General features: G+C 51.3%; 1 protein-coding gene across 1 annotated transcript; it reads left to right on the top strand.

Annotated features, from left to right (window-relative positions):
- Positions 1 to 405: 405 nt before the first annotated feature.
- Slc2a10 (solute carrier family 2 member 10) lies at positions 406 to 14,383 on the top strand. Its single transcript, XM_028868501.2, has 5 exons — positions 406 to 549; positions 7,294 to 8,568; positions 9,052 to 9,174; positions 10,818 to 10,953; positions 12,884 to 14,383. Exons 1-5 carry the CDS (start codon positions 546 to 548, stop codon positions 12,960 to 12,962), a joined length of 1,617 nt encoding a protein of 538 aa, XP_028724334.1. The 5' UTR covers positions 406 to 545; the 3' UTR covers positions 12,963 to 14,383.
- Positions 14,384 to 21,583: the final 7,200 nt, after the last annotated feature.

Consider the following 21,583-nt stretch of genomic DNA (forward strand, 5'->3'; position numbering starts at 1 on the left):
AAGAGTGAATGGTGCTGAATGCCTGGGGTGTCAGAGGTGCTGGGTGGGTGGGGAGGTGTGTACACATGGGAGAGGCCCATCACAGTGTGTGTGTGTGTGTGTGTGTGTACATGGGAGAGGCCTGGCACAGGGTGTCTGGTGTGTGTGTGTATACATGGGAGAGGCCTGATATGGTGTGTGTGTACATGGGAGAGGCCTGATATAGGGTGTGTGTGTGTGTGTGTGTGTGTGTGTGTACACTGCGAAGGCAAGTGAAGGGTGTGCCACAATGACTTTGGAAACTATTTGTAGAGTGACAGTCCCTCCCAGGGAAACTTGAAATAAGTTCCCTTGTAGGGCAGCCGGGCAGCCACAGAATTGGCTGTCGAGGGGCGGTCCCAGGCTCCCCTCTGTCCCGCCCCCCAGGCTCAGGCCGGGCTGGCCAGCGTGGCGGAGGGAGGGCGCAGGCCCCAGCACTGGGGAAAGTTTGTCCGCCGCTGCTACAACAGGGATTTGACCAGGACGTGCCGGGGGGCCCAGAGCCCAGCCCATACCTCTTGCTAGCTATGGGTAAGTCGGGGCTCCGGAGCTCCGGGCTCGGGGAGCTGCAGGCCTGGGCCTCCCGGGACCCCGCGGAGGGCAAAGCGCTCCTCCCTCCCCTCGTCCATCTGTCAATCCGCCTTCCTGGGGAGTGGCCTGGCCTCAGGGAGCCCCCAGGAGTTCCCGTGAGACAATTCTGCAGACAGACCTTCTGCAGACAGGGTCGCTTTGGGGTGCTGAGGCTGCCGGGAGTGGGGTGGGGGTAAGGGGTGAGGGTGGGGCGTGGGGAATCTGGGAAGACTGCGGATCTGCAGACTGGGTCATGCGCCCAGGGAGCCAAGCCAGCCAGGCAGGTTGCTAAGCACCTCAGTGCTGGGTACTGCACTAGGTCAGGGCTCTGACAGGTACGGGTTCCACAGAACTCCTGTGCTGGGTTTGACTTCAGTGAGAGGAGGCAGGTCCACCCACGTATGTCTTTGCCACCTCAGGGACCCAAGATTTCTGTTAACTTGTCTGGATTCAAACACTCAAAGGGAGAGTCAGTGCCTCACTCTTCGGTGGGCATATAGTTCAAGACACACACACACACACACACACACACACACACACACACACGCAGGCTGGGACACCGTGAACAAGGGAGACTGTGCTCTCCGTCTTGGAGGTGAGGAGCTGGGGGAACAGGTAGTGAACAAGGGGTGGTGGAACATACAGGGGTAGGAAGGCCAGGAGCTGTGTTCCTTGGGTCGCTCAGGGGGCTAAGGTAGACCCGAAACCTTACCTAGAAGTGGGTTTCGCTGAGCCCTGGGGGACCAGCTTCCAGGTGGCAGGAACATACAGTGAGGTCGAAGCCAGGAGCCAGCAGCTCAGTGGATAAGGGGAGGGGGCTGGGTGGTGAGTAGGGGGCAGATTGTGCAGGGCTCTGAGGGCTGTGAAGAAAAGTTAGGATGTCATTGCAAATGACAGGGGAAGCTGGAGGTTTTAAGCTGCAGTAGTGAATGGGGCAACTTGAATTGCCCGTTAAAACCCTAGCGAGGCTGTTCAGTGAGAGCCATAGCAGCTAACACTGGTTGGGATATGGCTAGTATCCCATTTGTAGATAATGAGGTTCAGAGCGGTCCATTCTCTGACAGCCATGGCAGAGAATAAACATCCTCATTCTAAAAGGGAGGAACAGGGGATTAGCAAGGAAAAATTGGGCCAAAGCAAGACTCGAACCCAGAAAGACAATTAGTAGTTCTCAGAGATCCAGGCCTGGCATCTGGGACTCATGGTGTCATGAGCTTCCATGGGCTTGAACAGCCTTGTCTCCAGCAACTGAGAGACTAAAGGCCTCTGCCTGAGCAGGCTCCTCTGTGGCTTTTCCTTGGTGTATGGTCCACATTTCTGGTACCTCTAGCTTCCTGGGGTTTCCACACCAACATTCTGCCATCAGCTCCAGGGGCAGCAGGGTCCCCTGGGATCCACGGCTGCAGTGGCCTCAGAGACCCTGGCCAGCTGATCATGGTGATATAAACCCTGAGGAAACCACCTCCTAGGTAGTTCTGGGCCAACCCCCAGGGGCTCTCAGTACCCCCAGGGGCTCTTGGTACCCCGAGGAAAACCTTTTAATTAAGTTTCTAGCTTTGTTGCTTCTGTGGCTGGGACTCGGTGGCTTTCTGAGGTGCCCACAAAGCCTCCTACCTGTCGTCCCAATACAGTGTGCTTGGCTTACTTTTTAATGGTGTGACTCTTCAGAGACCTTGCCTTCCTCAGCTCCAGCTTTACACAGGCTTCTCAGACTGGACAGCTCTGCTCTTGCTCCCAACTCTTACTGTTAACCTGGCAAAAAGCAGCTGGCAACCGCTGTGTCCTAGCCTGAATGCTAGACTGCTTGAATTCCTCTAACAACCAGCTTAATATTAAAATTTTGTTTTGTTTTTTGTTTTTTGAGACAGGGTTTCTCTGTGTAGCTTTGTGCCTTTCCTGGAACTCACTTTGGAGACAAGGCTGGCCTCGAACTCACAGAGATCCGCCTGCCTCTGCCTCCCGAGTGCTGGGATTAAAGGCGTGCGCCACCACTGCCGCCCGGCCTAAAAATATTAATATTAAAAATCACTTCTAAAAAATCCCCTGTGTGTGTGTGTGTGTGTGTGTGTGGAGAGAGAGAGAGAGAGAGAGAGAGAGAGAGAGAGAGAGAGAGAGAGAGAGAGAATGTGTGTAGACAGGTAAGAAGAGGAATACCGGAGTACACGTGCCGTGCTGTGAATATGGAGGTCAGAGAACAAACAGCCGTTGGTAATCCGTTCTCTTTCCTCCTTGTTGAGAGAGGGTCTCTGGTTGTTTTTGTGAGCTCCAGGATTGCTGTCCCCAGCCTCTGGGTGATACTACTCTTTCTGCCCCCCACCTTGCCAGAGGAGTGCTGCATTACAGATGTGACACCCTCATCTGGCATCTGCAGGCTCTGGATTCAGACTCCTGCTGTCAGGCCTGCTCAGGAAACACTTTTACCTCCTGGACCTTCTCACTGGGCCTAAAATACGACATTTAAATTTAGCTTCCCACAGACTCCCAGGCTGTGGACAAATTGTACATAAATTCTCTGTTGGAATGTAACAGATGGCCTCTAGTCCAATTCTGAATAGGGTTTTAATTCCTGTTTGAAGTCTCACAGGCCTGGCCATCACTGTCTGTATTCGTGTTGGTGCTCTGGTCTTCCGAGTTCCTACTGGACACACTCATTAAGCCCTGATGATAGCATTCTTGGGAATCTCTAGTCATATCTCTAAACTCTTTCAAAACCCTCACAAAAACCAGGTCCATAGGTCTAAGAACCATGTGGCCAGGTACGGCCACAGCAACAATCCCACTTCTGGTACCAGCTTCCTGTATTAGTTACTTTCCGTGACTGCAAATGAAATACCCAAGAGAATATCTTGAAAGTAGGCAAAGTATTTTTTACTTCACATTTGAGAGTGTTTGGTTTTGTTTACTGCCTCCAAATAGGTCCCACATCCTAATGTTTCCAGAACCTTCCCAAATAATACCATCAGCTGGGGCTCAAGTCCCCCTATAACATGAGCTTTTTGTGGGGACAATTCATGTATAAGCTGTAACAGTCACCTCATGAATCTTGACAGAACCTCTGAGAGTGAGCTCCAGGGACCAAGGGAGGAGAGGATAGTGGGGCCAGGCAGCAGTTTTGGGGTGATGAATGGCAGGATGTTGGGTAAGGGTAAGGAAGAGGTGAAAAACGGGATGAGTTTTCCACCATGAACGTTTGCCTCCGCATAAAAATTGACTGACGGCTGGGAAGAGGCGGGACGGAGAGACCAGGACCAAATCCTACCACACAAGTGTCTGTTAGTTGGGAGTGCCTACCACCCGGCTTCAGCTTTGGGGAAGGCTCCTCCCCTTTCCTCTCATGAGTTTATTCCCTCGACGGTAATTCCGAAGCGCACCTCATAAAGTTGTGGAGAGACTCAAATGAGTTATTAAGCTTGGTGATCAAAGCCGTGCCGGGACCAGAGACTGCTCTCCGTAAATCTGACTATCACATTACCAACGTTCTCCTTGGGTCTGGAGTGGGGGGTGGGAGTGACAGATGCTGCTGGCTGCTCCTAGATGCTTCCAGAAATATCTATGTTTAAATGTATGACTTAAACCTAAGAATGACCTGTACAACTCCAATGCCAATGTGGCAGTCACCAAACACATGAGTTATTAAGATTATTATTATTAATAATAAAAGGAATTTTCTTCTGAAGGTCATGGGCACTAAGAGACTATTTTTCTAAGTAAATTAATGGAAATGAAACCTGAGGCACTCCATCACATTAGCTGCCATTCAAGTGCCCAGTTGTTTACACACACACACACACACACACACACACACACACACACTCACAGCTGGTTACTTCCATGTGTAATAGGGCAGGTGCAGAAGTTTCTGTGTTCTAGAACATTCTCTTAGACAGTGCTGCTGTTGGATGACAAAAATGGATCTGTGGTGTGTGTGTGTGTGTGTGTGTGTGTGTAAATAGCAGCCCCAAACTTAACCCATGTGTGAAACGATGCTTGAAGAAGCAGTATCTTGGGTGAGTAGAGGGCGGAGTGGGCAGTGTGGAGAGCGTGGCCGATACATTTAAGTTGATCTTTGCAAAGCAGGAACTCTCAGGCCGAACTGGAAAGCACCCAGTTCTAACTGGTTAGGGTCACGTGATCTGGAAACGGGGATCTGAAGATGGGATGCCCCTGCACGCCTAAAGGAAGGAACCTACCCACCTTGAGGGCGCGTGAGCTGAGGGATCGTGGCTGACAGACACTGGGTCACTGCTCTGTGGTTTTCTCCAGTGTCCACTCACAGTCCCTTTATAATCCCCACTGTCTGTGTGTCTGTCTCTTTCTCACCCTGTGCAAACCCTCAAGGTGTAGTGGATTCTCCCACTCCCTCCTCATTTCATTAACATCTGCTTTTAAATTCATGAATTCCACGTCTTCCTTGGGGCTGTTTCATTTGCAATTTTACTAGTTTCCTTACTTGAAGATGTAATTTATTGTGGGTTATTTTGGGGCCTCTGATAAAAATCACCTGGCTGCCTCTTTGACTTCATCCCACAGTCTTGGGCATGTGGCCCTTCTGTTCCTTGTAGGTGGCTATTTTTATCTTCTTCCTCCTCTGCTGGTCTTCTGTGTTCTCCTCCTGCCTTAACCTATGGCCTGCTGGGTCACAGCCTATTTAATGTCTCATAGGAACACATAGTTTCATGATTTTTCTCCCTGAGACAGGGTTTCTCTGTGTAGCTCTGGCTGTCCTGGAACTCACTCTGTAGATCAGGCTGGCCTCGAACTCATAGAGATCTGCCTGACTCTGCCTCTCAAGTCAGTGCTGGGACTAAAGATATGAGCCACCACCACGGCCTGGCTTAGTTTTCTGATTCTTAAGGAGGGAAGTAACTGGTCAGATGTGCACCCTGATTGCCACCAACTGATTTTCCTGTCCTTGGCAGTGTTGAGGCTAGACCCCAGGGCTTCATTCACCGTAGGTAAGCACTCTACCTCTGAACTGCACTCCCAGGCCCACACAGTGCTTTCTAGAGATCCTTGTCATCCAAACACTCTCTATCGAAGCCGGGCCAAGTGGCATGAACCCATAGTCCCAACTACTTGGAAAGCCAAGACAAAGTGATCTTTTGAGCCCAGAAGTTTGAGGCCAGCCTGGGCACCATGGAGAGTCCTCAGAGAGAGTAAGAGATTGATCTAGTGTCACACAATTGGCGAACTATGACAATAGAGTTTTCTCTTGTGACTGTCTAACATATTGTCCTGACCTCATTACTATGTATATTAAAGTGACTTTGCATTCCCCTTCAATCCCCCCAACTTAAAGGAAAAAAACAAAAACAAAAACAAAACAGAAGCTGGACAGTGGTGGTGCATGTCTTTAATCCCAGCACTCAGGAGGCAAAGGCAGGCGGTTCTCTGTGAGTTCAAGGCCAGCCTGGTCTACAGAGTGAGTTCCAGGACAGCCAGGGTTGTTATACAGAGAAACTCTGTCTTGAAAAAACCAAATAAGAAAAAAAGAAAAGAATAACTAGACGTTGAGAGGACTCTACCACTTCACTCAGCAACTTTGTAAAGTATTGAAATCAACTGTTTAAAAATTAGACCACCAATTACCTTACTCCCTGTGTAAGCTATGGAAGGCTTGTGCTCCCTAAGAATGAGATTCCTCATTGTCCTGCTGACCCAAGGAATCCCTCACGAACTGGCCCTTGTCAGTCTATGCCACCTCAAGTCTCCCCTCACTCACCCTTGCTGGACTCCAGCCTCTCCACCATTGCAGATCAGCCCAGAGCCCCAAAGCTCTCCACCCCTACTGTGTGACCTTGAGAATGGTTGTTTTTTTTTTTTTTTGAACCTCTCTGTTCTGCTCAGATGATGCTGATGATGGTAGAGGGTTGCTGTGAGAATTCATTGAGGGAAGCCAAGCACAGCTTTCACAACAGTCTGGTCCTTTGTGAGGGAAAGGAGGAGGCAGAGTAGACAAGTCGGCTGTCTGGATGGGTGGGTGGGTGGGTGGATGGATGGATGGATGGATGGATGGACGGACGGGTGGGTGGGTGGATGGATGGGTGGGTGGATGGATGGATGGATGGATGGATGGGTGGGTGGATGGATGGACGGATGGGTGGGTGGATGGATGGATGGGTGGGTGGATGGGTGGGTGGATGGATGGATGGATGGGTGGGTGGGTGGGTGGATGGATGGATGAATGGGTGGGTGGATGGATGGACGGATGGATGGGTGATGGATGGATGGGTGGGTAGATGGATGGATGAATGGGTGGGTGGATGGATGGATGGATGGACGGATGGATGGGTGATGGATGGATGGATGGATGGGTGGGTGGATGGATGGATGGGTGGGTGGATGAATGGATGGATGGGTAGATGGATGGATGGATGGATGGATAGATATGTGAGTTGATGGAAGAGAGAAAGGAGGGAGAGGAAGTAAAGGGAAGGGAAGTAGTTGACTGATCAGATGTCTATATGTATAGGTAGATGGGTGGAGAGAGGAAGGGTGTGGGGAGACAGGCAGAGTAAATAGATGTCTGTCTAGATGGCTAGAGGGATGGAAAGCTAAGAAGTGTGTCAATGGAAGGAAGGGAAGGAGGGAGGGAGGAAGGAAGGGCAGGCGGTTGAACAGCCGACAGCTGGGTAGATGGAGGGTTGGCACACAGAAGGGAGGGTGTGATGCACAGACTCTAGCCCCGTCATTTTTGTTTTCCAGGCCATCGCCCACCTGTCCTCCTGCTCTGTGCCTCTGTGTCCCTGCTGGGTGGCCTGACCTTTGGCTATGAACTGGCGGTCATATCCGGTGCCCTGCTACCACTACAGCTGGACTTCGGGCTGAGTTGCCTGGAGCAGGAGCTCCTGGTGGGCAGTCTGCTCTTGGGGGCGCTCCTCGCTTCCCTGGTGGGGGGCTTCCTCATTGACTGCTATGGCAGGAGACGGGCCATCCTGGGGAGCAATGTGGTGCTGCTGGCTGGCAGCCTGATTCTGGGTCTGGCCGGCTCACTACCCTGGCTGCTCCTGGGCCGCTCATCCGTCGGCTTCGCCATCTCACTGTCTTCCATGGCTTGCTGTATCTACGTCTCAGAGCTGGTGGGGCCGCGGCAGCGGGGGGTTCTGGTGTCCCTCTATGAGGTGGGCATCACTGTGGGCATCCTGTTTTCTTATGCTCTCAACTATGTGCTGGCTGGCAGCCCTTGGGGCTGGAGGCACATGTTTGGCTGGGCAGCTGCACCTGCTCTCTTGCAATCGCTCAGCCTCCTTCTCCTCCCTGCCGACGCACAGGGCACAGCAGCCCACCAAGACCTCATCCCGCTCCAGGGAGGGGAGGCCAGCAAACCCGGCCCGGGGAAGCCACGGTACACCTTTCTGGACCTCTTCAAGACCCTGGACAGCATGCGGAGCCGGACTGTAGTAGGATTGGGACTGGTGCTATTCCAGCAGCTAACAGGACAGCCCAATGTGCTGTATTATGCCTCCACCATCTTCAGCTCTGTGGGCTTCCACGGAGGCTCCTCAGCTGTGCTGGCTTCTGTGGGGCTTGGTACTGTGAAGGTGGCTGCCACCCTGACCGCCACGGGGCTGGTGGACCGTGCAGGCCGTAGGGCCCTTCTGCTTTCTGGGTGTGCTCTCATGGCCTTGTCTGTCAGTGGCATAGGCCTGGTCAGCTTTGCTGTGTCTCTGGACTCAGGCCCCAGTTGCCTGGCCACATCCAACGCCACTCGGCAGGTGGACCTGCCTCAAAGCTCAGGTCTGCTTAAGGGTTCATCTCCACCACCAGTACTACGGACCGGTGGGGACCAAGGACAACCAGTCCTGCCAGCCACTGAGGGGACCAAGCCCCATCCAGTCACCACAGTGTCCCTGGGACCAGCTGTTAATGCCACCTCCCCGGTTCCCCCGGGTCCCATCCTGGAGCATACTCTGCTTTGCTGGTCTGCACTGGTTTGCATGATGGTCTATGTGAGTGCCTTCTCCTTTGGATTTGGACCAGGTAGGCGGTAAATCCAGAGCCTTCGGTCCCTTTTAGTGGGCCTTCTCAGTCTCGGGACACTCGAACTTCAATGGTGGGTGACTGAGGCTTCGGGGTTCCTTATATCAAGGGGTTCCTCCAGAGCTGAAGCCTACACGTGCAAGTTTTTAAGGCTCCCCACACCCATCACCAAATTTTAAACCAGGTCTCTTCAGTCTTGGATCTATCCCTAAGTGACTCCATCAGAAGAGCTTTATCTAAAAGGAGTCAGATAAAAACCAGACATACCAGTTTGCCTAGGACCCTTCTGTTCTGGGCTGGCACTGAACGTCTTGTGTCCCAGGAACTTGAGACTGTGGCCACTCACGGGATTCTCACAGGGGTTTGGGGTGTGCAGCTGGGGGACTCTGGGGGTAGGAATGTGGCGCAGGGCTCAGCTAACGAGGACAGGAGGTGGCCTGTCCAGTTCACGGGTGCCCACAAATGCTCTTGCTCTCGCCCCAGTGACCTGGCTGGTCCTCAGTGAGATTTATCCGGCGGAGATCCGTGGGAGAGCGTTCGCCTTCTGCAGCAGCTTCAACTGGGCGGCCAACCTCCTCATCAGCCTTTCCTTCCTCGACCTCATTGGTGAGTACTCCGGCCTCGGCCCGGGCCACGTCCATCTGGACCTGGGGACAGTTTTCACCAGAGCCAAAGCTCCCAAACTGGCTGGGTCACAGCAGCGTGAGACCTGATACAGCCCAGCTTGTGAACCAGAAGGGAATTTTCCATCTCCAGCCACCTCCTGAGTGAGTGGGGTGGGTGGCCTTGGACAGAGCCAGTTGTGGGTTTCCCACCTCAGGGACTGACCTTGACTCTTCCTCAGCTGTTCACAGTCATTCCTGCCTCATGGTATAAAGGTGGCTGCCAGCAGGCCTCTAGTGCAGCCCGAGTCCCGGGCCCAGCCCTCATTGGCTCAACAAGTTCACCTGTCCCTCCCAGAGCCAATGGCTGGTGCTATTCTGATGTCCAGGGCTCCTTTAAGTCTGGACAGCTCTTAGGACGGGGTTACTTTTCTACTCCGCATGGCCAAGTGTTTCCATGTCTAGCCCTTGAGGCTGTGGGGACATTTTGGAGAAGTCACTCACACGGCATTCCTTCTCCCTGATGCCCCTGTCCCCAGACATTTTTATGTGGGGTGGATGAACAAGACAGAAGGGGGAGGGAGGGAGAGAGGGGAGGGAGGGAGAGAGGGGAGGGAGGGAGAGAGGGGAGGGAGGGGAGAGAGGAGAGACTCATTGTGAGTCCTGCCCTACCCTCAAGCCCATTTCACAGATGAGGAAATGTGTAATTCCCAAGTCCAGCCAGTTGTCAGAGGACTGGAGCCTGGCCCTCCAAACCAGCCTAGGGCAGATCCCACCGCTCAGGGAAGCTGACGGAAGGGTGGTCTTGGCTGCCAGGGAGAAAGGCACCCACACAGAACCTGACAGCCCCCTCTACAGAGTCGCTTCCTTCAAGCCCCCTCTCTATTGGTGAAATTATTAAGGCCACTCCACGTAGTTAAAAGGGAGGTTTATTTTGTGGGGTAACTTACAAGTGAAGGGATAGGTAACAGGGTCTGGGAAAGGTGTAGCGCAGTCCAGCAGTGTTCTCTGGAGAACTCTGCTCGGTCTACCTCCAGTGTTCAGGGTCCAGGAACCAAGAGAGCCTGCACATCTGGATCTTGGGTGTTCAGGGTTCTCTCTCAGCCCCGCTTTGTAGATGTGACCGTTACTAAAGCCTCGATGGGGGTTGGAACTTCCAGGTCAAAGCTGGAATGGCTACCCACTACACCTCTCCCTGTCATGGGCCCCCTGACTTTAGCGGCCTCTGGTGACATCACTGATGTGGTCCTTAGCCTTGGGTAGAGCCCTCCCCTCTGGGCTGGAGCAGTGGTTCCTATCTTCCTGCTCTCCTGGATCAGATACACAGAGTCACCCTTTGTGGCCTTCTAGAGCAGAAGCTCTGCAGCCACCATTGCCATGGCTGGTCCCTGCAGCTAGTCACACCTCCACTCAAGTGTTCTGACTCCGAGGGACCTCTCCCTCCGTACAAGTTGCCCTTACCGTGTTGGTGGCCTCAGCCTCGGTGACAGCCAGAGCCTTGGCAGGCATTCTGCAAACCGGCCGTCCCCGGCCCTTGCAAGGGTGAACTTGAACTGTTGGTTCTGTACCTTGGACCTGTTGGGTAGCCTGGGCCTCAAGAGCAGGGTGCTCATCTCCTGGCCCACACTCTCAACATTGTGTCCCAAGGTGCCATCGGCTTGGCCTGGACCTTCCTGATCTATGGGCTGACTGCTGTCCTTGGCCTGGCCTTCATCTACTTGCTTGTTCCGGAGACAAAAGGGCAGTCACTGGCTGAGATAGAGCAGCAGTTTCAGATGAACAGGTACGTGGTGGGTGGGGCTGGGGCCGGGGACAGAGCCGCCAAAGTGGGCCCTTCAGGACCTCAGGGTCCTCTTCCTTTTGCCAGGTGCTCACATCTCCTCCTGCCTTGCTGCCATTGTCCCCAAGCCATTTTCCTTCAGCTGTTTTGTACCAACCATCTGAGAGTGGCTCTGCATTGGCCTAAAGGCTGCACTCCCGTGTGTGTGTGTGTGTGTGTGTGTGTGTGTGGTGAAGGGATCCAACCCGGGCTTTGCATGTGTGGCCAAGCATTCTAGCCCTGAGCTACATTCTGCTTTTGAGATGGGATGCTGCCATATAGTCCACCACATTAACTTAGGGCTTGCTGTGGAGTTTAAGCCGACCTCATACTTGCAAGCTTCCTGCCACCATGCCAGGCTCTCACAGGAATTGAGAATTAATTACAAACCCCCAGAGTATTGGAATCTTAACACCACCGAATCTTAGACTCCTGCGCTTTAGCTGAGGGCTTAGTCCGTGTTCCACCAGGTGTTTAGACTAAGTCCTTGCAGCGATGTCCCAGGCAGGGTTTGAGGCCTTTGGGGATGCAGCAGAGGTCAAGAATGACGAGTGCTGTCCTCAATGAATTGCTGTTCAAGTTGGGAAGGGGCAGAAAATAAGTCAACAGACCATTGAAGAGGAGTGGTCTAAACTGATGATATTTAATGAGAACAAACATGAAGCCGCATACCTTGCTGGGAGGCCAGACTTGCACAGAGGGACAGAGGATCAGGGTTGTGGCTCAGTTAGAGCGAGGACCTTTCTGAGCAGCGGCGACTTCCGTCAGTGAGGAGGGGAGGCAGCCACGTCAAGATGAGGGGAGGGGCATCCTAGGTGGGGGGAGAAAGCTGGTGCAAAGACCCTGAGGTGGCATCCTGTCTGACTTGGGCAAGGAACAAGAGATCCCTCCCGTGGGACTGGAAGAGGGAGGGAGGAGGGTGGAAGGTCAGAGCAGCCAGATGGAGTTAGACCACTTCCGGTCTGGAGGTCACAAACAGGATTTCAGAGTCTTAGTACCCTGGGAGGAAAGAGGGGGGACAGGCGCCCCACGGGACGCTGCAGTGATGAGAAAATGCCCTCACCTTTCTTACAGTCCAGGTTCCTGGCTGCTTGTTCTATTTCTGGGATGGCCTGGAGGGTTTTTTTTTTTTTTTTTTTAAAGTCATTGTAATATTGAGCCAGCCTGCCGCTCAGAGGAACAGGTAGGGGTGGGGTGAGGGGATAGGACTGACCTCCCAGAGACGAAAATGCCGCAGCAATGTGGGCGTAGAGCAGCTCCTTTAGCTAGGGTGTTGGTGTTTGGGTTGTTGACCAGAGGTGTATTTAGAATCCCCCGGGTACATGGTGACCCTGCTTGCAGAGGGTAGGGGGTGTCCTGTGGCATCCAGTGCTTTTATCCTGGGTCCTGGAACAGTGGCAGGCACACCCCAGCCATCAGTGACCCCGCTCTATGAATGAGTGAAATGGAGTTCAGGGCAGCCCGTGACTGAGCTGATACCTGCCTGAGTGGGGATGGGGGTGGGAGTGGGGGTGGGAGGGAACAGGTGACTTCAGAGCTGGGAGGGGGAGGGAGAATGTTCTGGAAGGAGGGAAGAGCAAGGCCCTGGCTGGAGTGATGGCCATTCTGATGTTTGAGAGAGTCACAGGAGGCCAGTGTGCCTGTGATGTTAGGCTGAGCATTACACAGGTCCTCACAGGGACATGAAAGGGTTGGCTTGGAGTTTGGAAAGGGCACCATGGCTGGGATGGAGACCCCGCAAGCCTGGAGGAGCTGCCCAGGCTGGAGAACGGGGTATGCATGTTAGGAAGGAATCAGGAAGGGGTGGAACAGGGTGGGGGCCGTGATGTCCTTTTCTTCCTGCCCAGGGAAGGCCGAAGGCCTGCTGCTCTCTGATCCTTGGTTTCCTTGGCAGGTTTCCTCTGCGCTTTGGCCACAGGCAGAACCCCAGCGGAATCCAGTACCACCGCCTGGAGGTCTCCCCAGCCTCCTGAGGCTCCTGTCTGCTTCGAAGGTGCTGGCACATTGGTTTCTGCAGCTCCAGCTCCCTGCCTACCGGGGCCTGGAACTCATGATCCAGGTTTCCTTCTGTAGTGGCCCTGCCCCAAAGGGTGCCTCTTGCTGGGGTGAGAGATGAACCCTCTACTCTTCGTTTTGAGTGTGAGACTCCAGGGACTCTGGAAGATCCGGCCCCATGCCTCAGTTTCCCTGTGGCGTTGGCTTGTCTGCAATGTTTATAATGACATCCTCTGTGGTGTCTCCACCAAGGGCTTCTCAGATGACCCGGGAAGGAAGTGTCTTCCGCCGCCAGCCCTGAGCCAGGAGAGATCGCAAGTCTCTGCCTTCCTTGTCCACTTGCCAGGGTCTTAGTGATCGGGAGCCGGTTTGGGTCACTCCCTTCCTCTTACCCAGGATATTTATCGGGCCCTGGGACTCTGACTGAGGACGAGAGGCTGTTGCTAGGATGGCTTTATGACCCTGGCCTCAGTTTCCTCCACGTGTCGCACAGAAGCCTTGACTAGGCTGCTCCTAAGTCTCAGAGCAGGGACATTAAACACCCAGCGAGGGCTCTGTCACGTCACATGGTCCTGGGACAGAAGCTTTCTTAGTAGAGAGTGTACCTCGATTCGAGAGTCAGGAATGCAAGAGCTGGTCCCCATCATGTGACAAGTGCCAGGGTAAGGCAGGGATCTTTGAAGGAAGGAAGAAGGGGTTGGAGGGACTCACCCAAGTGTTGGTGGTTGTGGCTTCTACTTTGGGTGCTATTGACAACCTCAAGCTTCAATCTTTTCATCTGCAGAATGGGCAGAGTTGTGCCCCTCAGAATATATTGACTTCCCCCATCTCCTTCAGGAGGGTCTTTAGTGAGCTCTGGGGGCTTCTGCCCACTGTGTTACACAGGGCACCTCCTTTGGGGCATTGTAAGGAGTCAGTCAGCTGGAGTCCAGCAAGTGGCTGAGGTCAGAGGTGGCATAAGGAGGACGTAAAAAAGATAGAGTTGGTTTCTGGACACTGGGTAGCTGACCTCACTGGCACTGTAAGTCACACCCTTTTGGTTCCCAAGCCTGGCCCGGTGACCTTGCTCTTCTTCTAGATACTTCATTTATAGCCAGTGGTGTGCCGGATTCAGCTTGTGCCGGCTGGCTCCTCAGGGTTGACGGCCACACAGTCAGGACTTCCGCAAACTGGTTGCTAAGCACTGCCATTATTTAAAAAATTAATTTATAGTAAGCAATTGATGCAATTCTAATAGTCAGTACTCAGACTTCATCATCTCCCACCAGGTGTGGTGGCACACGCCTGTGACTCCAGCACTCAGAAGACTGAGGCAGGAGGATTGAGCGCTCTGGGCCAGTCTGGTTTTAAACCTTGTCCCACTAAATAAATAGGTAAATAAAAAAGGCAAACCTCTGTTGCACCTAATTTCTCTTCCTCCGTGCCGCTGGATCGTCCTCATGTGTGTCTGATGGAGATGGAGGGAGGTTCTGTGCGTTTTGCTGCTTCTGCATTCAATGCCGTCACAGTAAACGCCTGGGTGCATCTTTGCCTTCCAGAGGCCAGAGAACACTGCAGACTGGTCTATTGTCTGGGTGATTTTTCTGGAGATGAGAGCTGCTGGGTCAAGGGTTAAGATGCCTCCTGTGTGTAGCTGGTATATTGAAAACAGCACAGGAAATGGGGCGTGTGTGAAGATTCCTCCCCTCTGATCAGTTCAGCAGACACCCATTCCCGACCTTGATGGAGGGAGGGGCTCTGATGTATATCTGACCTTCGGGAATGTGTGCCCACTGCCTGTCTATCCCCAACTGCACACTGCTTATGGAACACTCTTTAGATGAAATATTTTCCCACACAAATACATGCATTTTAAAATAAATTATTTTGAACAAAAATGTATGTGGTGATTTATATTTCTATCCAAATGCACATTTATTGTCTATTAAGTGTCAAGGGCAAAGTTGTGACCTAGAAAACGTCCCTGTTCTTATTCTAACATTCTGGTCGGGTGCTTGATCCATGAGAAATAAAAAAGGAGACAGAGAGGGAAAAAGAGGGAGAGAAAAAGGAACAGAGTGAGGAAAACTCACTGATAGACAGATACTGAACAGTAGGTAGGTGATAGATAGGTAAGAGATCATGGACAACAGACTAACAGATGACACATAGGTGATAATAAATGAGAAGGTTTGTGATCCCAGCACTCGGGAGGCAGAGTCAGGCAGATCTCTGTGAGTCTGAGGCCAGCCTGGGCTACAGAGCGAGATCCAGGACATGCACCGAAACTACACAGGGAAACCCTGTTTCGAAAAACAAAACAATACAAAATAAAATAAAATAAAAAGAAAGATGAAGGGCTGAAGCAACAGCTGAGTGTCAAGATCCTCTGTGTGACACGTACATGTGCACTCGAGTGTACACACACACACCACACACCACATACATCACACACACACATACACACATGCACCCATGCACGAACGCACCCACAGCTGATGCCCCACCCTCTCTCTGCTTCTTCAGCCTCTTCTGCCTCCTTGGGACCTGATGTCCTCATGTGTGACTATGGTGATATTTTATTTGTACTAAAATGTTATTTGTATGTTAATAAATAAAGTTGCCCAAGGGTCAGAGCTATTAGCAAGCCATAGCATAAGCTGGGCAGTGGTGGTGCACGCCTTTAATCCCAGCACTTGGTAGGCAGAGCTAGGTAAGTCTCTGTGTGTTCAGGGATACAGCCAGCATTGGAGACACATGCCTTTAATCTCAATACCAACCACAGAAGACCTGGAGGTCTATACAGACAGGCAGTGACTAGGAGGTCATGTGGTAGGGTTTACAACCAATGAGAAGGCAGAACAGAAACACTATAAAAAGACAGACACACAGGAAGTAGCTCTCTTTCGGAGAGGTAGGACAACAGCGACAGTGAAGGGTAAGGTTGTTAGCTCTTAGCTTTGCTCTGACCTCTTGGCTTTCATCTCTGTATTGGCTCTGTGTTTCTTATTTAATAAGACGGTTGGTTACATCTACATGTGACTCATGGCCATACTCTGTCTCCATATTTGTTCATTTTCCTTTCAAGGTGGGATCTTCTCATCTGTGGTACAGGGGTTGGGGATTTTGAAGAGAGACCAAACGCCTCCCAGGGCTACCTGATCCCCATTCTCCACCCCTCAAATCCTGGGATTACACTACCATGCTTGGCTACTCCCTGCTCCCCACCCCCTTAAAGAAAAAAAAAACCTTTTAAACTTTTGACACAAGGTCTCACTGTTGTCCAAACAAGGTCTTGATCTTGGAATCCTCCTGCTTCAACCTCAGAAGAGCTGGGAGTATAGGCCTATGCCAACAGGTTGTCTGTTTCCTGTTTCTTTCTTTTCTAAGCTTTTATTTCTTAAAATTGGTGTTGTGTATGGTGATATTTGTGCTGAAATGTGATTTTATTTGTATGTTAATAAATAAAGTTGCCCGGGGGTCAGAGCTAATAGCAAGCCATAGCAGAAAGTCAATAAAAAGACAGACACACAGGAAGTAGGTCTCTTTCTGAGGGGAAGGATGGCAGAGGCAGTGAAGGGTAAGAAAAGGTTTTTAGTCTCAACTCTCAGCTACTGCTCTGCCCTCTGGGACTTTTAACTCTGCACTTGGCTCTGTGTTTCTTATTTAATATTACTGTTCATCTACAGTTGTGTGCATGATGTGGGAGGGCACGTGTGCACACGTGGAGGTCAGAGGACAACTTTATGGTGCCGGTTCTCTCTTTCCACCTTATGTGGGCTCCTGGGATCAATGCAGGTCATCAGGCTTGCGTGCTGAATGCCTCTACCTGCTGAGCCACCTCGACAGCAGAGCTTCGCAGTCTCTCCTTTGGTGGGTTGGGGTCTCGAGGCAGAGTTTCTCTGTGTAGCCTGGCTGTCCTGGAACTCACTCTGTAGACCAGGCTGGCCTCAAACTCATGGACATCCACCTGCCTCTGCCTCCTGAGTGCTGCTAGCTTCCTAGTTTGTGTGTGTGTGTGTGTGTGTGTGTTGTTAACTTTCTTTTTTATTTATTCTTTGTGTCTTTCATATCATGCATCCTGATCCCACCCACCTCCCGTCCCCTCACATTTGCCCTCTGCCCCTGCCCCTTCCTCCCCTACACCCTGTAAATAAAACAAAATAAAATTTAAGATAAAAAAGAAAAGAAAAGGTGCCGGGCGGTGGTGGCGCACGCCTTTAATCCCAGCACTCGGGAGGCAGAGCCAGGCGGATCTCTGTGAGTTCGAGGCCAGCCTGGGCTACCAAGTGAGTCCCAGGAAAGGCACAAAGCTACACAGAGAAACCCTGTCTCGAAAAATCAAAAAAAAAAAAAAAAAAAAAAAAAAAGAAAAGAAAAGAAAAGAAAAGAAAAGGAAGAAAGGAAAAATCTCATCATGGAAGCTGCAGTGTGACACAGTGAGTCACGCAGTAAACCTTTATCCATAGACTTCTACACGCAGGCGTTCATTGCAAAGTTATTGGTTTGGTTTGAGGCCCCGGTCTCTGCCACACCATAGACACTGGGCCCTCACTGAAGCTCTTCCTGGACATCTGATTGCTGCCCTGTGTTGTGGAGATCCTGTAGCCCTGGGTCCCCGGGATACCTCCTCCCCAACCTGTGCTCCAGCAGACCATAGATGGGGTGGACCAATACTTAACCCTGGCTCTGGGCCTGGGTAGTTGCAGGGTTGGGCAGCCTGCCAGCTCTCCCTGTCTTCACACCAGGGGGCGCTGTCCAGCATTGCCTCCCAGCTAGTTCACCCCTTGCAGTGATGAGCAAGGGGTGGGGCCAGTTCTCCCACTTTCACATCCTACTCTTATGACCTCAGGGCCAGCTCTTCCATCTGCGATGAGCAGGGGAGGACATCGCTCTCTGTCCCATGCTGCCACATGACAGATGAGTGATGGGGTCAGCTCTCCCATACTCAAACTTCGGGCCTGGCTCACCCACGCCTCCACCGACAGGGTTGTTGTGGAATATTAGTTTATGATGTGTTACATTTGTTTGTGCTGTGGAATATTTGTTTAATGATGCAAAGATGTATTGTGTTCTTTTATGTTGCATTTGTTTAACTCTGTAAAGCCTGTCTAAAACACCTTGTTTTAAAAAAAAGTGAATTCACAGATAACTATAATTCTCCCTTAAAGAGAGCTGGCCGGGAAGGGCCTGCATCCTGCAATCTACCTCACTCCAGATCTACCCTATCATTCCAACATTTCACCTTCAAAATGAAAGAAAATCCTTCTAGCTGTAGTAATCTCAAGGCAGTGAGACCGGGAGTGTTGGAGGGACAGGGGAGGTTGTAACTCCCTATCCAAACCTTCTAGCTTGTATCTATGTTCATGTGACTCCTATAAAAAAATCTTTTAACAATGCTTTAAAATATTGCGTGCGTGCGTGCGTGCGTGCGTGCGTGCGTGCGTGCGTGTGTGTGTGTGTGTGTGTGTGTGTGTGCTGGTCCTGTGGGAGCCAGAAGAGGGCATCAGTTTCCTGGAGCTGGAGTTACAGATGGTTGTGAGCCACCTGGTGTGGGTGGGAACTGAACCTGGGTCTTTTGAAAGAGCAGGAAGAGCTCTTGGTTGCTGAGCCATCTCTCCAGCCCCCCAAATCTTTCTTTAACACTTGCAGAAACACTGAAAACTCTACACTTAAATGCTAAGGACTACCCACATCCTATGTGTTACAGAGTAAGTTTTTATGTCTGCTCACTTCCTCCATTGTCTGTGATGATAAGTCAAGGCAGTTAAAAATGAAGACAGAAGAGCCAGTGTGGTGGCACATGCCTTTAATCCCAACAGTCTAGAGGAAGAGACAGATAGGTCTCTGTGAGTTCTAGGACAGCCTGGTCTACACAGTGGAAAAAAAAATCGTAAGAATAAACAGAAATAACGCATCCTCCTCCTTTTTGTTATCTTTGTTTGTTTGTTTGCTTTTCAATACAGGGTTTCTCTACGTAGACATGGCTGTCCTAGAACTCACTCTGTAGACCAGGCTGTCCCCAAACTCACAGAGATTCACCAGCCTCTGCTGCCTGAGTGCTGGGATTAAAGGTGTGCACCCCCATGCCCAGTTTCCTGTGACGCTGAGTTCAGAAATCCCATGTCCTGGCCAAGGTCAGGAGCAGAGTCAGCAATTTCTCCCATCGTCTAGCTGTGTCTTGACTTTGGCTTGTGTAGAAACTGGAGTCATGTGTGCCGAGTCAACATTCCAGTTTTCCTGGCGAAGAAGTCCGAGTCTGCCAGTGGAAACACCGTTTTCATTTTCCTTCTCATCCTCATCTCTGCTTTTCTTTCCTCTACACATGCACCCCCCTGCACTCAGCCCTGTGAAGTTGCTAAGTTCTTCCAGACTTGGGGCCCAGACGCCACCCTAAATCTGGTTTTGACAGTCGAGGCTGGTGGTTACTGAGATATGATCCGAAACACTTTCTCTTGGGCCATCTGTCAATCAGATGTCAACTTCTGGGGAGGGAGAACTTGGCAACTGTGCTGAACTTGGGTACCACAGTTCATTGCCATCTGATGGGACTGAATGGGCTTCAAGCTGGGCCCAAAACAAGTTGCTGTGATATCCTTGATGGTTAAACCAAATCTCATCAGCACCTCACTGCTTTTACTAACATCGTAGGCTCCAAGCAGTACTTCAAGCTCTCCCACACTGGGCACCAAGGACCCTGTTAACTTTCCTGATTCCATCAGTGAGTTAATTTTTGAAGGTGATTTAATCTGAAACATGAACAAACCCCTAAGATTTCCAGCCAGGAGATCTTGTTCCACGGCAAGTGGGTCAACAGGAATGACCAGCCTGTGTAGCTAGAGTTTTCCTGTCTTGCCCACAGTCAGGACAAATCTTTGTCACCCGCCAGTCCCACAGCCGCTCAGACCCAACCAAGTAAACACAGAGACTTATATTGGTTACAAACTGTATGGCTGTGTCAGGCTTCTTGCTAACTGTTCTTATAGCTTAAAATAATCCTTTTCCATAAATCTATACCCTGCCACGCAGCTCGTGGCTTACTGTCATCTTTACCTACTGCTTGTCAGGGTGGCGGCTGGCAGTGACTCCTTCTGCCTTCCTGTTCTTTTATTTCTCCTCTGTTAGTCCCGCCTACCCATGGCCAATCAGGTTTTATTTATTGACCAATCAGAGCAACTTGACGTACAGACCATCCCACAGCACAGCCAAGTGCAGACCATCTCAGACACCTGCACTCAGGCCCGTGGTCCTAATCATCCTCTATGCGAACCTGCTGGGTAACGCCACAAGGAACCTGAGAATGGGCTCCCACAGGACATACAGAACATCCCACAGCAAGTCTGGGTCAGTGTGCTTTTCCTTGGCGTGAGGCTGTTCACGGGGCCATGAGTTCTACCTACTGAAGAGCAGAGTCGGAAGGATGCAAACATACTTGCTAAGATTTGGGGTCACTTCTCCCCTGACTATCCACTCTCCAGTTTGCCTGCAGGTCCCAGACAGCCCAGGGCTGACACCTGCTTGGGTTTGTCACTCTTCGGGGCAGTATTCCGCGGGGACTGTCAGCTGGCCCAGCGCCAACTGCTTCTAAAGGTTCAGAACCAGTCTCTGGAGGAAGCACACATTTTGGCCCAATCAGATCAGTAATCCATGGTGCTGCAGAGGCTGAGCAGGTACTGTCTCTAAAACTTAGAATTTTCCAAAATGGGTTGGTTTCACATGACCAAATTCTCTTGTCTTTTCTGAGTAGAAACTGTGGGTAAATGCAATCTCTCTCTCTCTCTCTCTCTCTCTATATATATATATATATATATATATATATATATATATATATACACACACACATACATACATACATATATATCCCTCCCCTGAGCGTTGGCTCTTTTTTTTTTTTTGTTTTTTTGAGACAGGGTTTCTCTGTGTAGCTTTGTGTCTTTCCTGGATCTCACTCCGTAGACCAGGCTGGCCTTGAACTCACAGAGATCCTCCTGCCTCTGCCTCCCGAGTGCTGGGATTAAAGGTGTGTGCCACCACTGCCCGTCGAGCCTTGGCTCTTTAACCACAGTCCTGGAGCTCTGGCTCTCACCCTCCACTCTTCATAGTTGCTCTCCTCCATATGCTCTGGTTGCCCATGGCCTCTCCCCTTCTGGATACTTCTGCCACGGTTTGTCCTTGCTTCTTGCAATTTCTCCATCACTCCTTGGAACTCTTAGCAGTTTCCTTGCTGACCTGGAAGTCCTGGGGCTTGACTCATTTTCCAGCACCCAGCCTGCCCTGCCAGTGGTAAATACCAAACATAGACAAAAGTCCTTCTGAGATAAGCCTTTATTGGGCCTGATGCTGCAACACTAGGCAGGTAGTGCGTGGTAGGGAAGCCTCCCCGTCACTCAAGGAGACTGAGAAGCAGGCTGCTTACAGAGCTGGAAAGGGGGTATGGCACAGCTGTGCAGGATTCGAATTCCATCGAGCTCAGCCTTGCTTGTGCATGGCTTCCCTTCTACCAGACCAATAGTTGTGCCATTCACAGCTGTCCTGTTGGTTTGTTTTTGTTTTTCCAACTTGACACAAACCTAGACATATCTGGAGAGGGAATCTTAATTGAGAAAATGCTTCCATAAGG

The sequence above is a fragment of the Peromyscus leucopus genome, chromosome 4 (assembly GCF_004664715.2).
Source record: "Peromyscus leucopus breed LL Stock chromosome 4, UCI_PerLeu_2.1, whole genome shotgun sequence".
In the NCBI taxonomy this organism is placed as follows: domain Eukaryota; kingdom Metazoa; phylum Chordata; class Mammalia; order Rodentia; family Cricetidae; genus Peromyscus; species Peromyscus leucopus.

Bases quoted from the DNA above. Each gene is read 5' to 3' on its own strand.
- Slc2a10 (XM_028868501.2), top strand. The intron at 9,175-10,817 runs GTGAGTACTCCG...TTGTGTCCCAAG, and splicing joins TTCCTTCCTCGACCTCATTG to GTGCCATCGGCTTGGCCTGG. The intron at 10,954-12,883 runs GTACGTGGTGGG...TTTCCTTGGCAG, and splicing joins CAGCAGTTTCAGATGAACAG to GTTTCCTCTGCGCTTTGGCC.